General features: G+C 55.2%; 1 protein-coding gene across 4 annotated transcripts in view; it reads left to right on the forward strand.

Moving 5' to 3' along the window:
• IGSF9B (immunoglobulin superfamily member 9B) overlaps positions 1 to 15,551 on the forward strand; it is a 39,532-nt gene that overhangs the window by 11,623 nt on the left and 12,358 nt on the right. For 3 of the 4 annotated variants that reach the window (XR_008434657.1, XM_053963375.1, XM_053963377.1), the window contains exons 5-17: positions 416 to 533; positions 1,382 to 1,523; positions 1,653 to 1,798; positions 4,147 to 4,289; positions 5,073 to 5,213; positions 6,412 to 6,528; positions 8,152 to 8,244; positions 8,348 to 8,498; positions 9,044 to 9,167; positions 11,871 to 12,046; positions 12,635 to 12,861; positions 13,696 to 13,780; positions 15,073 to 15,234. Coding sequence is in view for 3 of the 4 variants with exons in the window: in XM_053963375.1 (XP_053819350.1) it covers positions 416 to 533; positions 1,382 to 1,523; positions 1,653 to 1,798; positions 4,147 to 4,289; positions 5,073 to 5,213; positions 6,412 to 6,528; positions 8,152 to 8,244; positions 8,348 to 8,498; positions 9,044 to 9,167; positions 11,871 to 12,046; positions 12,635 to 12,861; positions 13,696 to 13,780; positions 15,073 to 15,234 (1,825 nt within the window). In the remaining variant the exon portion in view is untranslated. The remainder of the gene's footprint in view (positions 1 to 415; positions 534 to 1,381; positions 1,524 to 1,652; positions 1,799 to 4,146; positions 4,290 to 5,072; positions 5,214 to 6,411; positions 6,529 to 8,151; positions 8,245 to 8,347; positions 8,499 to 9,043; positions 9,168 to 11,870; positions 12,047 to 12,634; positions 12,862 to 13,695; positions 13,781 to 15,072; positions 15,235 to 15,551) is intronic. The other variant, XM_053963376.1, reaches the window with a different exon arrangement.

Genomic DNA, 15,551 nt, shown 5'->3' on the forward strand with positions numbered 1-15,551 from the left:
GGCCCCATAGGGAGGACAGTGGCCAAGCTGGGGTCTCCCCCTCATCCCCCAGCGATGGAGCAGGTCCTTGGGGGGGCAGGGAATGCTCCAGCAAGGCTCCTTGTGAAGCTCCAATGGTGCCGGGGTGCTTGGCAGGAGTGGTTTGGAGCCTGCTGCCTGCCAGTCACTTCTGGGAGATGAATGCGCTGGGATGGTTATTTATTTATTTCATGATTTTTTTTTTCCTTTCCCCTTGGCGTCGAGCAGAAAGGCGTGTGTTGGTTTATTAATATCCCACGTCTTGCAGAGCGGGGAAACCCGTCTCTCATCCGGCCCTAAAAGCGCCGGCAGCTCTCTGCCGTGGGAAGCAGGGAGGGTCTTTCCCTGTCCCCCTGGGGGTCCCTGCCCACGCTCCAGGGCCTTCCCTTGTTCCCAGGTGAGCGACGGGAGCCTCACGGTGCTCTCGGTCAGCCGGGAGGACAGAGGTGCCTACACCTGCCGGGCCTACAGCATCCAGGGCGAGGCTGTGCACACCACGCGCCTGCTCGTCCAAGGTGAGACCTTCCCGCTCCTCAGCATCCCCTGGGAAGCCACGATGGGGGGGATTCCACGGGCCACAGGGCTGTGGTGTCACCCTGGGGCGACCCCCCAGGCCTCTGTGCCTGGCACGGTGCTGGCTGCCCCATGGCTCTGCATCCAGTTTGTAGGATGGAGGAATCTGCTTAATTGGGGCGCAGTGGTGGCCATGCTGATGAGCAGCCAGGCCCTGATGGCAGCTTGGTTTTGTTTGGGAAACGGGGAAAAGATTGAGGCTGTCATGAAGCGCCTCGTCAGACAGCGGTGATGCATGACAGGCCTCCTGCTCCTTGCTCCCTCTCTTATTAGATAAATCTTTAATTAGGTCAACAGCTACCAGCAGAGAGAGGAGCACGGGGTGTCCTCTGCTCTGCTTTTGTGACAGTGGTGAGCTGCTGGCTCCTGGCAGTCTGTTCCCCCTGGATTTTTCCTGTGGGTGATATTATCCTCCAGAAGTGCTGGGGATGAAGGGAGGTGTGTCCTTGTGTGCCCTGGGAGAAGCACCATGGGCGTGGATCCCCTCCTCAAAACTGTAGAGATTAGGGACAGGGCTGGGAATAACAGGCTCACTGTGGTTCTCAGTCAGCCCAGAGATTAGGGACAGGGCTGGGAATAACAGGGTCACTGTGGTTCTCAGTCAGCCCAGAGATTAGGGACAGGGCTGGGAATAACAGGGTCACTGTGGTTCTCAGAGGATGGGAGCCAGCCCTGCCCCAGAGCCATCCAGCAGCTCCCAGCCAAAACGCTGTGATGGAGCTGAACCTGAGCAACCTTTGTGGGGACAGCTGTCGTGGTGGGAGTGACACCTTCCTCTTCCCCCCTCCAGGACCTCCCTTTATAGTTTCCCCTCCGGAGAACATCACAGTCAACATCTCCCAGGATGCGCTGTTCACCTGCCAGGCCGAGGCGTATCCCGGGAACCTCACCTACCTGTGGTACTGGGAGGAGGAGAACGTCTACTTCAAGAAGTGAGTTTATAGCTGGTGGGGCAGCGTGTTCTCCTCCTCCTGCTGCTCCTGGGTTGTACTGGGAGCTGGGATTGTCTTGGGTTTTGCCCCTGGCTCTCCTTGTGATCCTCCTCTCCTCTTCTCCTGCAGTGACTTGAAGCTGAGGGTGCGGATCCTGATCGACGGGACGCTGATTATTTTCCGTGTCAAACCAGAGGATGCTGGAAAATACACCTGTATCCCCAGCAACAGCCTGGGCCGCTCGCCATCAGCCTCTGCCTACCTGACAGTGCAGTGTGAGTGCGGGGATGGGGCTGGGATTGGTAACACCTGGCTCCCAGGCAGCCCCAGAGGCTCGCTTGTCCTGGTGTGACACTGGGAGAATCAGGCTGATGTGACAGCAGCCTTTGGATGAACACGGAATCATCCTCAGCAAAAAAGCTTAAGAGCATCTCCCACGTGGGTGTGGGAGGCAAGAAAACAAATGGTCTGAGCAGCCTGAGTGACACTGCTCAGCAGGGACCGGTGTCCACCTGGGCTACAAGTGTTTTTTAATTGGGCAAGCATCATCCCATGGCTGCTCCCTGGCTGTCCTCACCCTGCTGGGGTGAGGTAAGGGCTCTCAGTGCCAAGGTGTATTTTTTGGTGTTCATTTCGGGGGCTTATTCCTGTGAACGGCGGGGCCGTTCTGCGAGCTCGGTGTGTCACATTTTTCAGGCGGTAAGTGATCTAAACAAGCGGAGGAGAAAGGGCTGTAGCAGGAGCGTACTTCCCACGCTCGCTCGTTCTCCTGGAATCCCCGGGAGGTAATGGGTAGTGTGCCACCGGCATCCTGTGGCATTCCACAGTAATGGCCTCAATTGCCGCCGCTCCAATTGCAATATTGCTCGGCTAGGAAAGACTTTGGCGTTTTTATTTCATAATGAAAGACAGGCCTGAGCAAAGTGGGCTCTCAGCGTGGATTTTCCATGGCTGCCTTAGAGCTGCTGCTGCCTTTAGACCTGGTGCTGGTTAGTGGGGAGCTTCTGAGAGAAGGGCTGGCAGGTGCCTGTGGGGATGGATGAAGGGGCAGAGCAGGCAGGGGGACGGTGTGAGTAGTGCTGTGCCCAGGCACAGGCGGGATTTGGGGCTTGGATGTTCCCAGCTGGGTGACTCTTGGGAAAGCCTGTGGCCTCAGGCCATTAAATCTGCCCTGCCGCTAATCCAGGGCCGCTTGTCAGGGCTGATAGTTGTTAAAAATAGCTCTAATGGCAGGGAGAACAGGCTCGGACAATCTGCTGCTCAGCCAGGCTTCGGAACAAGGAAGGGTGCTTGGCTTTTGGTGCCACAAACCCTTTTCCTCCTGAGCAAACCTCATACACACGGGGGTGATGCCTCCGGAGGGGGATTCCCATCCTCCAAAAGCAGATGGGGACACAGCTCTGGGTCATTAGTGGGCCGGGCTGGCCCCTGGCCAGTGACCTAGTAGTGAAAGGCTCGATCCCATTACCCTCTCCCGCACTGCTGGAGTCCTTGATTACATTTCCTAAGAGGTGGAGTTAAGCAGAGGGGGGTAAAGCCTGCTCCATATGTGGCACTGGGCAATCTGGGTTATGGTGCCACTGCCGGGGGCATGCGGTTTTGGGGAGTGGTTGGGGTGATGTGCTGGGAGCAGAACTCCCAAACTCTGCTGGTTTTGCCCCAAGAAAACAATAATCTTCCATCTTCCATCCCTTCCTATTAAGGACCTTAATGTTTACCCCCCACTTTGCATCAGCAGTGCACCCCAAAACCCCCACCCCAAAACCCTTGCATTTATCCCTTAATGCAGAGTAAGCCCCATCAGGATTTTCCCATAACCTCGTGTTGCTGGTGTCTAGACGAGATTGTAGAAATACTCTTCTTATTAAAAATAACATTTTTTAAAAAAGCTTCTTATTAAAGAAAGTCTAGATTCTCTTCAACCCACTCGCACTTAATTAAAAAGCTCTTAGAAGTGCTGTTAATGACACATTCTAGACTGGAGGATTGCGAGACACCTCTCTGTGTGGGTGGTGCAGCGTGGAGGGGGGGTTAGATATGTATTTTAAGGTATTTGCATCTTGGAAAGGGTGAGGTGGATGCTGTTCAACATGACCCAGCCTCAATGAGGCACGAGTACAAGCAGATATGGGAGGTAAAGGACTCGTGGCAGCCTGGACACAGATCTCTTTTCCTATCTGGGTGTGTTTTAAAGCCTTTTAAGTAGTTTTGATTGCTTGTATGTAAAAACAGGCTGTGTCTTTTTACATACAGGCTGTGTGTGCTTGTATGTAAAAACAGGTGTTCATCACACCTGGCACATGCTGTGCTGTAATGGAGCAGTGCAGGCTTCAGCAGGATGCAAATTGGTGTGGAATTGGGAGCGGGCATATCTCCCATTTCTTCTTAAATGCAATCTTTAATGAGCCCCAGGTAGGAACACCCTGGACATGAGCAAAGCCTCCCAGAAATGCCAGGTATTCCAGAGGATTTATGTGTAGCAAACCTGGCTTAACAGCCTGTGGGAGCCAGGGTGGTGCTGCGTTTGGAATTCATTACAAAAGTGAGGCAGATCCTCTGAAGCCAGGCTGGGAGGAGAGATGGGCTCTCTCCCCATGCTAACGTGGTGCTGCTGCCCTCCCAGATCCTGCCCGTGTGGTGAACATGCCCCCCATCATCTACGTTCCCATCGGGATCCACGGGTACATCCGCTGCCCGGTGGAGGCAGAGCCCCCGGTCACGCTGGTCAAGTGGAACAAGGACGGGCGTCCCCTGCGAATCGAGAAGGTAACGAAGCCCCGGGGGAGGGGAGAGGGGGGCACAGAGGGGTTTGGACCCTCATGTCCTTGGCAAACACCAGTGAGCACCACCAGGCACCCTGTGGGTCCCTTTCTGTTGGGAGAGAAGAATCTCATGAATGGAATGGTGCTGCTTTTCCTTATCAGCTGTAGGCAGAGATAATTCCAGTTCTTGTATGGAGCCCACAGTGCCTGTGGACGTTCTGTGTCTCCCACATCTGATGCCTTCTTCCCCCTAAAGTCACCTCCTGATGGCCCTGTTTTATTTTCCCAATGGCAACTGGTGGTTAAAAGACCCTTTTAACAAATCTACATCTTCCCCTAATCATGGTTTGACAGTCAGAGCAAGGATATCAGCCATTAAATATTTAAAGAAAACGCTCAATATTTTAAATTTTTTGCTTAAATATTAACGATTTGAAGTTTTAATTCCATTTAAAGCTGTTGCTGCTGTGGCCTCCTGGTCCTTGGTGCCCTCAGCTCTCCAGGTGGAGATGTCTTGCTGACTCCAGAACAAGTTTTATTTAGTGTTAGATTCTGATCTTAAATCTTTTGGGCTACATGAAGGAGCCTGGCTGTGTTTGGACGGGCTGATGTTGCCCAAGTTTCCTCTCTCTACTGTTGAGGAGATGCTTTGGATGTTGGCAGTGGGATTGGGCATTTCCCAGAGATGTGACAGCACCCTGGGCATGGGTGGGGGCTTGGCTGAGGGGGAAATGAGGAGCTGTGGTGGGTGTTGGATGCATGAGCTCCCTGGTTCTCCCTGCTGCAGTATTCTGGCTGGAACCTGCTGGAAGACGGGTCGATCCGGATCGAGGAGGCCACTGAAGATGCTCTCGGCACTTACACCTGTGTGCCTTATAACGCCCTGGGTACGATGGGCCAGTCTCCCCCTGCCCGACTGGTACTGAAGGTAACTCTTCTGCCAAAATCCCATGGGTTTGCTGGGAGCAGTGTCCTCCTGTGCCAGGAGCAGCTCCCGGGGCTGTGTGGGGAAGAGCAGAGGCTCCAGGGTGAGGGCGTGTCTGTGCTGTGGTCGGAGAAGTGCTTCCCACCAGCACAGGCAAACCCCCGGGGCACCCTGTCTGGTGTAGCTGGAAATATCCTGCCAGAGCAGCAGCACGGGTTTTGACACTGGACTGGGGTAGTTTGAGGAAACATCTCCCTGGAATGTCTCCTTTGCCAACAAAACACTTAGCCCTGCTGGCCCGGGCTTGGGTTCAGGAGGATTTTAATAAATTGATGATTTGAACTCCACGTGCTCCTGGGGCGCGCTGAGCTCCCAGTGCAGTTCCCGGTGCAGCTGGGGTGGGAGCTGCTGCCTCTTCCCTCCCTGAACACGGAGTCCTGTGCCTGGGAGGGAGCCGTGGTGATTCATGGTGTCTCGCCGGGGTTCAGATGATAACGCTTTGTGTACCAGACACACACATCCGCTGGGGCGGCTGCCGGGGCGAGGAAATCAGGGTGATGGCTGATGTGATGTGGGTGGGTTTCTTCCTGTTTCAAGGAGGTAAAAAGCAAGATGCTGCTCAGCCTGAAGAAGAGAAGTTGTGTGGAATTGTCACAACAGCCTTCCTGTGTCTAAGGGGGCCTGCAAGGAAGCTGGAGAGAGAATCTTTGTCAGGAACTGTAGGGATGGTACAAGGGGTAATGTGATCAAACAGAAGGAGGCAAAATTTAGGTTAGAAATTAGGAGAAAGCTCTTCTCTGTGAGGGTGGTGAGGCCCTGGCACAGGTTGCCCAGAGAAGCTGGGGCTGCCCCATCCCTGGAAGTATCCAAAGCCAGGTTGGAGCAATCTGTGATAGTGGAATGTGTCCCTGCCCATGGCAGAGAGTGGAATGGGATGAGCTTTAATGTACCTTCCAGCCCAAACCATTCTGTGATTCCATATTTCTATGCTCCAGTGTGGTGGCTCTTTGGAGAGAATCTCCCTCCAGGTGTGTAATTTGGTGTGCATCGAGGCTCCTTAGCACACGTTCTCCACACAATTTTACTTGCAATGCCTCAAGCTTACCCAGAATGGGGATTGGGTTGGTCTGGCAAAGTCTTGCTTTTGGTGATGGGGGTTTGGACAGGCTGACACTCCTTGTTTTCCCTTGTTTGGCTGCAGGACCCCCCCTATTTCACGGTGCTACCAGGCTGGGAGTACAGACAGGAGGCAGGGAGGGAGCTGTTGATTCCTTGCGCTGCTGCCGGAGACCCCTTTCCCATCATCGCCTGGAGAAAGGTACCCGGCCTGCCAGACAAATCTGCAGTGCCTTTGGCTTTTGGTGAATTTTGCAGACAGAGAAGCCACACTCTGTCCCGGTAAGAACAAACTGCAGGTACAGCTGCTTCGCTTTGGGCTGAGCCACTGCCGTCCTGTCCCGCAGGTGGGTGGGGGAAGCCCGGCTTGTGGCCGCCGAGTAATCCCGGGAAACCGACACGGCAGCATCCACAAAGCTGAAACACTGCCCCCGCCCCGGCCCCCTCCTCTGCCTCGCCAGCACTGCCCACAGGACACCCTCCTCCTTGCCTGGCTCCCAGGTGGTCACCAGCAGGACATGGCAGTCGTGGCAATGCTGTTCTCGCAGCACACACCTCCTGTGGAGGGAGGGGATGTGTCACCGCAGCACATCCAGGGGTCTCTTGGCTCTGGACCAGTCAGCACCTGCTTTACTGCCCCAAGACTTCAAAGGCCCTGGGAAGAAGCTGTTTTAATGATCCTGAACTGGATATAAAGACTTCAAGATGTCCCTTGTCATAGAGCGGGGTGTGGTGGCACAGCCTGGGAGCAGTGAGGGCTTTGCAGTCCTCCTGCAGCCTTCCCCTTGCTTCCCACCTTTACTGCTCCCATAGGAAAGCCACTGTGCAGGAGACCTCCTGGGCTCTTTGTTGTGCTGTCAGGAACTTCTTTCCAAGCCTTTCACCTTCTTAGGGCTCTTGAGAGTGATCTGGGTCCCTCTGTCAGGGAGGGACTCCCAGTGGAAGCATCCCCAATCCTTGTGTCTTGAGCTGCTGCATCTCTGGGTCCCTTTTAGCAGCACGAGGAGGACCATGACTTGTATGTCACATTGCTAGTGACCTGCCTAAAGCTTGTTGGCTGTTTAGTCTTTTTCTCCATCTTATTTTTCTTTCCATGCCCTCACCACTTTCAGCCAGGTTTCTTTCCAATCCCACTTGTGTCTTCTGCTGGTCCTCCTCATTTTGTGGTTCTGGCTTATCTCCTCCAACTCCAGTCAAGGCTGGCTTGGGCTGAGCTCAGTTTGCCAGTGGCAGAAGCCAACTTCCTCCCTCCCCATCAGCCCGCCAGTGCTGACCAGTCTCTTGAAGAACTCCTTGCCTTGCACTGGTAACCCCACGTGTCCGTGGGCTCCTCTGCTTCTCCTTTTTTGCGTCAACATGTGGGTCCTGGTGTTGATCAGCAGAATCCCTCACATGAAGAACAGCTGAAGAGGACTCAGGACAACGTGGGATTTGCACAACTTTGGCTGATGGACATAGATGAGTTGTTACAAGATCCATCTTTCCGCTCGGCTTGAGAGATTCCAGGCACCTCCACGCACGCCATCCTCCCACATCCCCATGGGGCCCTCGCTGCCCAGACCTCTGATGTGAAGGGTCCAGCCTCTCATCTGCTGCTAACTGAGGCAGTTTGGGCATCTCCTGGGGCAGCCTATGCCTTCCCCATCCCGGGAGGGGGTTTGCTGGGACGGCCAGTGCCCCTCCTTGCAGCAGTTTCAGCTTTGGATGCCGGAGGTTGAGCCCCGGCGCGGGGCTCGGTGTCCGTGCGAGTGCCGTGGGGTTTCCCGCTTGTGTGTGAGTGCTGAGCAGCAGCCTCCTGACGCATGCCTCTCGCGTTGCCCCCCAGGTCCTCTCGGAAACGGGGGAACCGTCTGCCTTGCCACGACCGGAGAGACCAGATCCCCTGCCGGTGGCCGGCGGTGTCCCCTGGGCCGCGCAGGTAGCTTAGTGACCCCGCCGCCGCCTCGCCCTGCCCCACAACCCGCTGCTGAGTCGTGTTTTTTCTCTCTTTGCCTGGCCCCCCACCCCGCTCCTTGCCCAAGGTAGGGAAGCCCAGCAGGAGCAAGCACAACACGCTGCCCGGCGGGACCCTGCAGATCCGCTCCCTCGGCAAGGACGACCACGGCGAGTGGGAGTGCGTCGCCACCAACATCGTCGCAAGCATTACTGCCAGCACCCACCTGACCGTCGTAGGTACGGGCAGGGGGGGAAGGGGCCTGGGGAGAGCCCCCCAGGCAAGGCAGGAGATGGGACTGCTCCCCACAAGGAGAACTGTGGTGACAGGACAAGGGGGAGTGGCTTTAAACTGAGAGATGGGGGGTTTAGATGGGATATGGGGAAGAAATTCCTCCCTTTGAGGGTGATGAGGCCCTGGCACAGAAGCTGTGGCTGCCCTATCTCTGGAAGTGTTCAAGGTCATGTTGAACAGGGCTTGGAGCAGCCTGGTCTACTGGAAGGTGTCCCTGCCCATGTCAGGAGGGAGTAGATGTCCCTTCAAGTTCCTTCCAATCCAAACCACTCTGTGATTCTAAGAGCAATGTCTCCTTTAAATGTTATTTCCTGGTGGAGTTGCCTTTCTCTGTGCTGTTGTTCTGACCACCTGTCCTGCTGCCATTTCCAGCAGAAATGGCCTTGGCCATTGGCTGGGTGCAAGAGGAGTCCCCTTGGACCATGGCTTGGGAGAAGAGCCCTTCCAGCCCTGGTGCTGCTCTCCTCTAAGCTGTCCCCTGTCTCTGCAGGGACAAGCCCTCACGCCCCGACCAGCGTGCACGTCGTGGCCGCCATGACCTCAGCCAACGTCTCCTGGGAGCCCGGCTATGACGGTGGATACGAGCAGACTTTCTCAGTTTGGTACGGCCCTCTGTGAGTCATCCTGGCATGCTTTGCTCTCTGCTTCTTTTCCTTCCTAGCCGACCCGAGCTTCGAGCAGCGGGGGGAGGAGGGTGGGGAGGGTGGTGTGCCCAGCTCTGTGCCTGTGGGGCTTACAGGGCTGAGCTCCCTCGGGGCTCCTCGGAGAGATGGGTGGTGGTGGTGCTGGGATCGCGTAGTTCCCGTATTTCCTCTCCCTTCTGTGCTGGCCTCTGCCTCCGTCTGCCCCAGCAGGTTTTACTCTGCTTGTGGTACATGGGAGATGCTTTGCATTCGTGTAGCTGTGCCTCTGGCATCTAATTTCAAGATAAACTGTTTATGAGGCTTAACAGCCAGGGAGAGGATGGAAAATTCAACCTTTAGAGAGTGTGTCCTGGAAGAGCTGTGACTAAGCAGAAATGTTCTCTCCTTGCTCTGTGGCTCCCTGGAGGTGGTTAAATCCCAGCTGAGATCATGACCAGCCACTGTGAGATCCTGGCACTGGGGCTTTGCTCCCATAGCTCCTGTGCTCCCCAGCACCCAGGTGCATCCCACCTTCCTGCAGCAGGGGCAGGCTCAGCCCTCTGCCTTTCCCCTGGGGCAGGGGAAGGAGAAATGTAGGTGCAGCAAGGCTGGGGTTTTCTTTGGGCTCTGCTGTTGTCATCTTCTTCTAAAGAATCATCCTTGGAAATGTGGAGGGGGTGATGTGTTCCCTTTCCAGCCTTGGGCTGGCATTCTCCAGCCCTTCCTCTCTCTCTCTCATTCTTTCCTTGCCTTAATTTGCCCTGAGGCTGCTGATAGAGAGGATAGAGGGAGACGCTGCCTGTAATGATTTCTGCTCTGCTCCAGCCTGGGGCTGAGCTGTCTGTCTGGAGATGGAAAGAAAGAATGGATTGAACAGAGAGGGGGAAAATGAGGGAGCAAGCTGAGCAGTGCAGACCTTGCTTTGATGAAAATGTCCTTGGGAAGGAGTGGTTAAACCTCTCTGCTCTGGCTGCATCAGCAGCTGCTGCTGCTCTTGCTCTGCAACCTACTCTCGGATTCCTGCCTCCTTGTGGCTCTTCCAGACTCCACAGGGAGAGAGCAGCCAGCAGGGAAGGGTGCTTGCACCAAGCTTGCATTAAGGAATTCATAGGGAGCTGTGGGGACTTTGTACACGGAGGCAGTGACCTGTCTTGCCCTGACCCTAGGGTGTGATCCCTGAGGGATGTGCTGTTCCCTGGGCCCAGGGATCTGGGACACAGCTGGCTCATGTAGTGCCATCCAGAGTGCCATCGTGTGCTTTCCTCCCTGCTGTGGCTGCGGGATGCTCAAGCAAAACATGGCTCCATTTTCTCTGGATTCGTGCTCTCCTCCCGCATCTGCTGTTGCTGAGGCTGGAAATGCAAACCCCGCTCCCCAGGAGTGGCCAGGGCCAGCACAGCATTCCAGCTCCCTCAGCAAGGGGGTTCTCCCAGTTCAGTGCTGCATTTACCCCCTGCCTTCCCCACCCTCAGCCCCTCTCTTGTGTGCCCCTGCCCGCAGCAGTGCCGGGAAGGAGGGATGTGAGGGCAGTGGGATTAAGCACTGCAGGGACCTGCCCAGGAGAGGGGCTGCCCTGCTGCCCTCCTGCCTCTGCCACGGTGGTGAGGGATCCTGGGATCTGCAGTCCAGCTGGAGCTGCAGTGATCCAGAGGCTTTCCCTGGGTTTGGCAGAGGCACACAGCACATGCATGGCTCTCCACTGACCTGCTTGTTTCCATGGCTTGCTGCTGTTTCTCTGCCTCACTTTCTGCTCCCTGGACAGCAGCGTTATTTCTCTTTCCTTTTTTCCTGTTGGGTGGATTCACCTGGCTGTGTGCTGGTGGCTGCAGATGAGCCCCCTTACCTGTCCAGGACAGACCATCTGCACTAATCCTTCCCAATTCCTCCATGTACACCACCAAATCCTGCAGCTGAGGGCTCAGACTCCCTAAAACATCTTTCTAACACGAGCACCTATACTTGCAGTATAGCAGTCATGCAGTGGTGCTGCTTTGGGATGTGGGATCCTGGTGGGATTGATGGCTTGTGGAGGTGGCTGCATGCTCCTGGGTGGCACTGGGATGGCTCTGGGGGTGTTTTTCACCCTGGGTTTGTGGTTAGACCCCAGCAGAAAGGTTGTGTCCTGCACTCCCTGCCAGTGCCTCTGCTGCTCTGCCAAACCCTGAGTGGTGCCCCAGGGTGTGCTGGCAGCCCCCGACTTGTGCAAATGTGTCAGAGATGGGGATTTAGTTAAATGTCTCTCGTGGGATGACATGTACAGGGCTACAGCTGAGGGAGAACTTGGCTCTGGCTCAGGAGATGTCGAGGTATAAATGGGAACAGGGCCTGTCTCCTGCGTCAGCCGTTCCCTTTGCAGCACTCACCAAAATGCTCCAGCTCCCGCTTTTGCCCATGGGAATCTGGTGGAGATCGCGTCAGAGCGGGGCTGTTGGCACTGCTGTTATCCCTGACCCCGCTCAGGGCAGAGGGGAGAGCTGGTGGCAGTGCCCCTGAGAGCTGGTGGGACACGAGGGGATGGTGTCCTCTGCCAGCTCGTGGGTGGCGAGTGGCTGCCCCATGTTCATCCACATCACTGCTGTCAAACCAAACCATTGCTCGGGAAAGCTCCATTTTTGCATAAGAAATTAATGCTGCCTCTTTGTCCTCCCTGTCAAAGACACCTTCCCCTGAGGATGCTCCCTTTTCTCTCGGCAGGATGAAGAGAGCCCAGTTTGGACCCCATGACTGGCTGTCTCTCCCTGTGCCAGCTGGTTCCAGTTGGCTACTGGTGGATACCTTGGAACCAGAGACTGCCTACCAGTTCAGTGTCTTGGCTCAAAACAAGCTGGGCACCAGCTCCTTCAGTGAGGTGGTCACTGTGAACACTCTAGGTAGGTCCTCCTTGGGAACAGGGGAGGGCTGGGAAGGGATCTGGGAGGTCTGTGTGGAGAAGGGGCTTGCTCCATGTGTCCTGTCCGCTGGAGATGGAGATGGAGATGAACATCGTCAGCAATAGTTTCCAGCCATGTAGGAGATAGTTTGTGGAGGGTCCTGGATGAAGCTTGCAGACTTTGCTGGATGCATGAGGCTCTGGAAGGCTTGTCCTGAGAGACAGCATGGGAGAGCTGTACTGTGCCAGTCACCTTTCAGATCCTCCTTAAGTTCAGCTGGGATCAGGGGGTATTAATAGAGCACGAGATCACTTGTTACAGCTCAGAGCCTTTGGGCTCCCAGGTGGAGGTGGGAGGAAGCAGGAAGGCCTGGAATCACGGCCTCATTAGTCCAGTGCCTTTTGAAAATCCACTTTTCTATTTCTGTGATAAGAGACCAGACTCCCAAGACGTGCCCTAAACTCCTGGAATGTGGGAACAGCCACAGTGGTCCTTCTGCTGCTGCTGGGGGCACGTGTGGAAGAGGATCTCCTGTGCTTGCCCTGCCCCAGCTCAGAGGTGTCCCTGTCCCTTCTGCTCTGTCCCCAGCATTCCCTGTAACAACTCCAGAGCCTCTGGTGTTGGTTACCCCACCGAGGTGCCTAACAGCCAACCGGACACAGCAAGGCGTCCTCCTGTCGTGGCTCCCTCCCGCCAACCACAGCTTCCCCATCGACCGCTACATCATGGAATTCCGCGTGGCGGAGAAGTGGGAGATCCTGGATGATGGCATCCCGGGCTCCGAGAGCGAGTTCTTTGCCAAGGACTTGTCCCAGGTGAGCAGGGGCTGCCCACGCCACACCCAACTCAATGATCTTTTCCAGCCTTCATGGTTCTGTGATAATATTGCACCACCTGCTGCAGCTCCTGGGAAGTTTTGGAATGGCTCAATCAAGGAGCTGGGCAAGTGTTGGAAAAGATAGAACATTTTAATAATTTTAGTTGATGGTGTTAAGTAATCGCAATCAATATACATATAAATGATAGTGTGTTACTCTTCAATTACTCTTAGCTAGCATTTGGCAAAGTTGTTATAAGCTACTTTTGTAGCAACACAGCTTGAGAAAATGGCTGAGACTTAAAGTTTTGATAAAGTCAGTCTGATATGCTTCAATGAACAAAGGGAGAGAAGGATGTATTGTTGAGGTTGGAATGTAGGATTTGTGGACCACAAGGACATTTTACAGAAACCAGAAGCTAAAGAGATTAACCAAGTCTCAGTATACATTAGAAAATCCCTACAGGAGGAAAAAATTACTAAAAATATGCACTAATTAGCATAAGAAGCGAGAAATCAATAACCAATAGAGGATAGAATACTAATTAATGAAAGAGAATTGTGTAACTTAGAACCAATGAACAATGATTTTTGTTTGATGAAAGCCTATAAATAGATGAAAAAGTTTTGTATCTGTGTCTGGGTGGAGGCCAGAATTTTGGTTGGCCACACAAAATGGCCACACACCCCCTGGGCAAGTTAAAAAGCCTGACTTGCTAACATTAAAAATGTGTGGTTAGAGGGTTTTATTTACCTGGGGGATGTTAGAGGTTCTGGTAGGACGAGGCTGGAGGCTGTGTGGGGGCCCTGACAGGTGTGTTTGGTGTTGCAGGACACCTGGTACGAGTTCCGTGTGCTGGCGGTCATGCAGGATCTCATCAGCGAACCCAGCAACGTCGCTGGCGTGTCCAGTACAGGTGAGGGCTGGCTCCTCTTCTCCCCATGGCTGTGGGGCTGTGAGCTGGGCTGAGGGGAGTGCAGGGCTGTCGTGGGTGTGCTGAACACTGCGCTGACCCCAGGCTGCCCTGATGGGAGCAGGCGAGGACAAATCCCAGAGCCCCGCAGAGCCCAGCACGCGCCGGCTCTGCGGTGAGCCTGGAGAACAAAGCTCCGAGCGGGCACTGGCGCAGCCTGGGAGCGGGAATGAAAGGTGGAGAGAGGGAAACGTAGCACTGCAGTGCAGAGTCCACAGGGAAAAGAGCTTTGCAAGCAGGGAGACTGCAACGTGCTGCAGTTCGTGCGTGTTCCCTGCATATGCAGCTCGGAGAATGCTCCTCGAGCCGCGGGGCAGGCGGAGGAGGGTTGTGATGGCGCTGGGGAAGGCGAGGGCAGCAGGAAGGGATGGGGATGCGGCGAGCCCGGATTTTCTGGCTCTCGTGGAAAGCCCAGCCCGGCTGTGCTGCGATGCCGCGGTCTCTCTCTGCCCCCAAGTGGTGCCGGCGTGGTGAGGAGAGCTTGCTGCAGCCTCCCTGCTCGCTTCCCTTGCTCCTCACGCCCAGGTTTTCTGATGGGGTTTGGCAGGTGCCCGGCCCCAGGCAGCTGCTCTCCCAGGCTGAAAGCCCCGGCTCCATGGGGGAATGCTCTGATCCTGGATATGGCACAGGGCAGGAGCACCGAGTGTGCAGGGTGCACATCTGCACATGCCCCCAGCTGAGGTCTGCTGGGGATTCACATGTGCTTCTGTTTAGCAAGGGGTTTGGAGCCCGGTTTTCATGGGAACGCTGAAGTGAAGCACTGGCAAAGAGGTTGAAATACCTTGTGCTGCTGCCGCAGGTTATTCAGTCAGGAAGTGACTGCAGGTTTGCTGCAGTTGTGTCTGTTTAGACATAAATGTGTATTTGTTTGGTGTGGAGGCTTCTTCCCTGGGTGTCCATCAGCTAACACAGAAAGGTTTATCAGGTTGCTTTGGGCAATTGATCTAGTTGAAGATGTCCCTGCTTATTGCAGTGGAGTTGGACTAGACAGCCTTAAACAGCCCTTTCCAACTCAAACTATCTTATGATTCTGTGATCTGGTGTGAGACCACCAAATCCCTTGGCCCTGAAGCAGTGCTGATTGCTCTCCCTGGGTGGGCTGGCTTGGAAGCAGGGTCTTTACAGAGATTATCTTTCCTGGAGACTATCACTGCCTCCACCCTGTGGAACACTGTGGAGTTCCCTTTCTCTGTGGAAGGCAGCAGGTATAACACTAAACTGTGTTTTTTCCCCAGATGTTTTTCCTCAGCCTGACCTGACGGACGAGGGCCTAGCCCGCCCGGTGCTGGCTGGCATCGTTGCCACCATCTGCTTCCTGGCTGCTGCCATCCTCTTCAGCACACTCGCCGCCTGCTTCGTCAACAAGCAACGCAAACGCAAGCTCAAGCGCAAGAAAGGTGAGTCCATTCCCGGTGTGCTTCCTCCCTCCTTCCTGTCTCCCCCTCGTTTCTCCCCCCTGGTTGTGTTGTGGTCGTAACCTTCTTCCCTGTCTGTCTCTTCTTCGTCCGTGCGCGTCCTCAGGTGAAGCCCTGACTTCCTCCCTCGGCTGTGCCTGAAAGCGCTCGTGGTCGGGAGCGGGAGAGGCAGGGTGGGTGAAGAGGCGCCAGAGAAACTAGCCTGGGAATTCCGAGGGAGCTCTCCCACGTGGTGATAACTCCTAGAGCCGGGGATTTAGGGCTGGGCTGTCCTCTGGGATGCAGATGGGGGGGCACTG

The sequence above is a fragment of the Vidua chalybeata genome, chromosome 23, assembly GCF_026979565.1.
Source record: "Vidua chalybeata isolate OUT-0048 chromosome 23, bVidCha1 merged haplotype, whole genome shotgun sequence".
Taxonomy (NCBI): domain Eukaryota; kingdom Metazoa; phylum Chordata; class Aves; order Passeriformes; family Viduidae; genus Vidua; species Vidua chalybeata.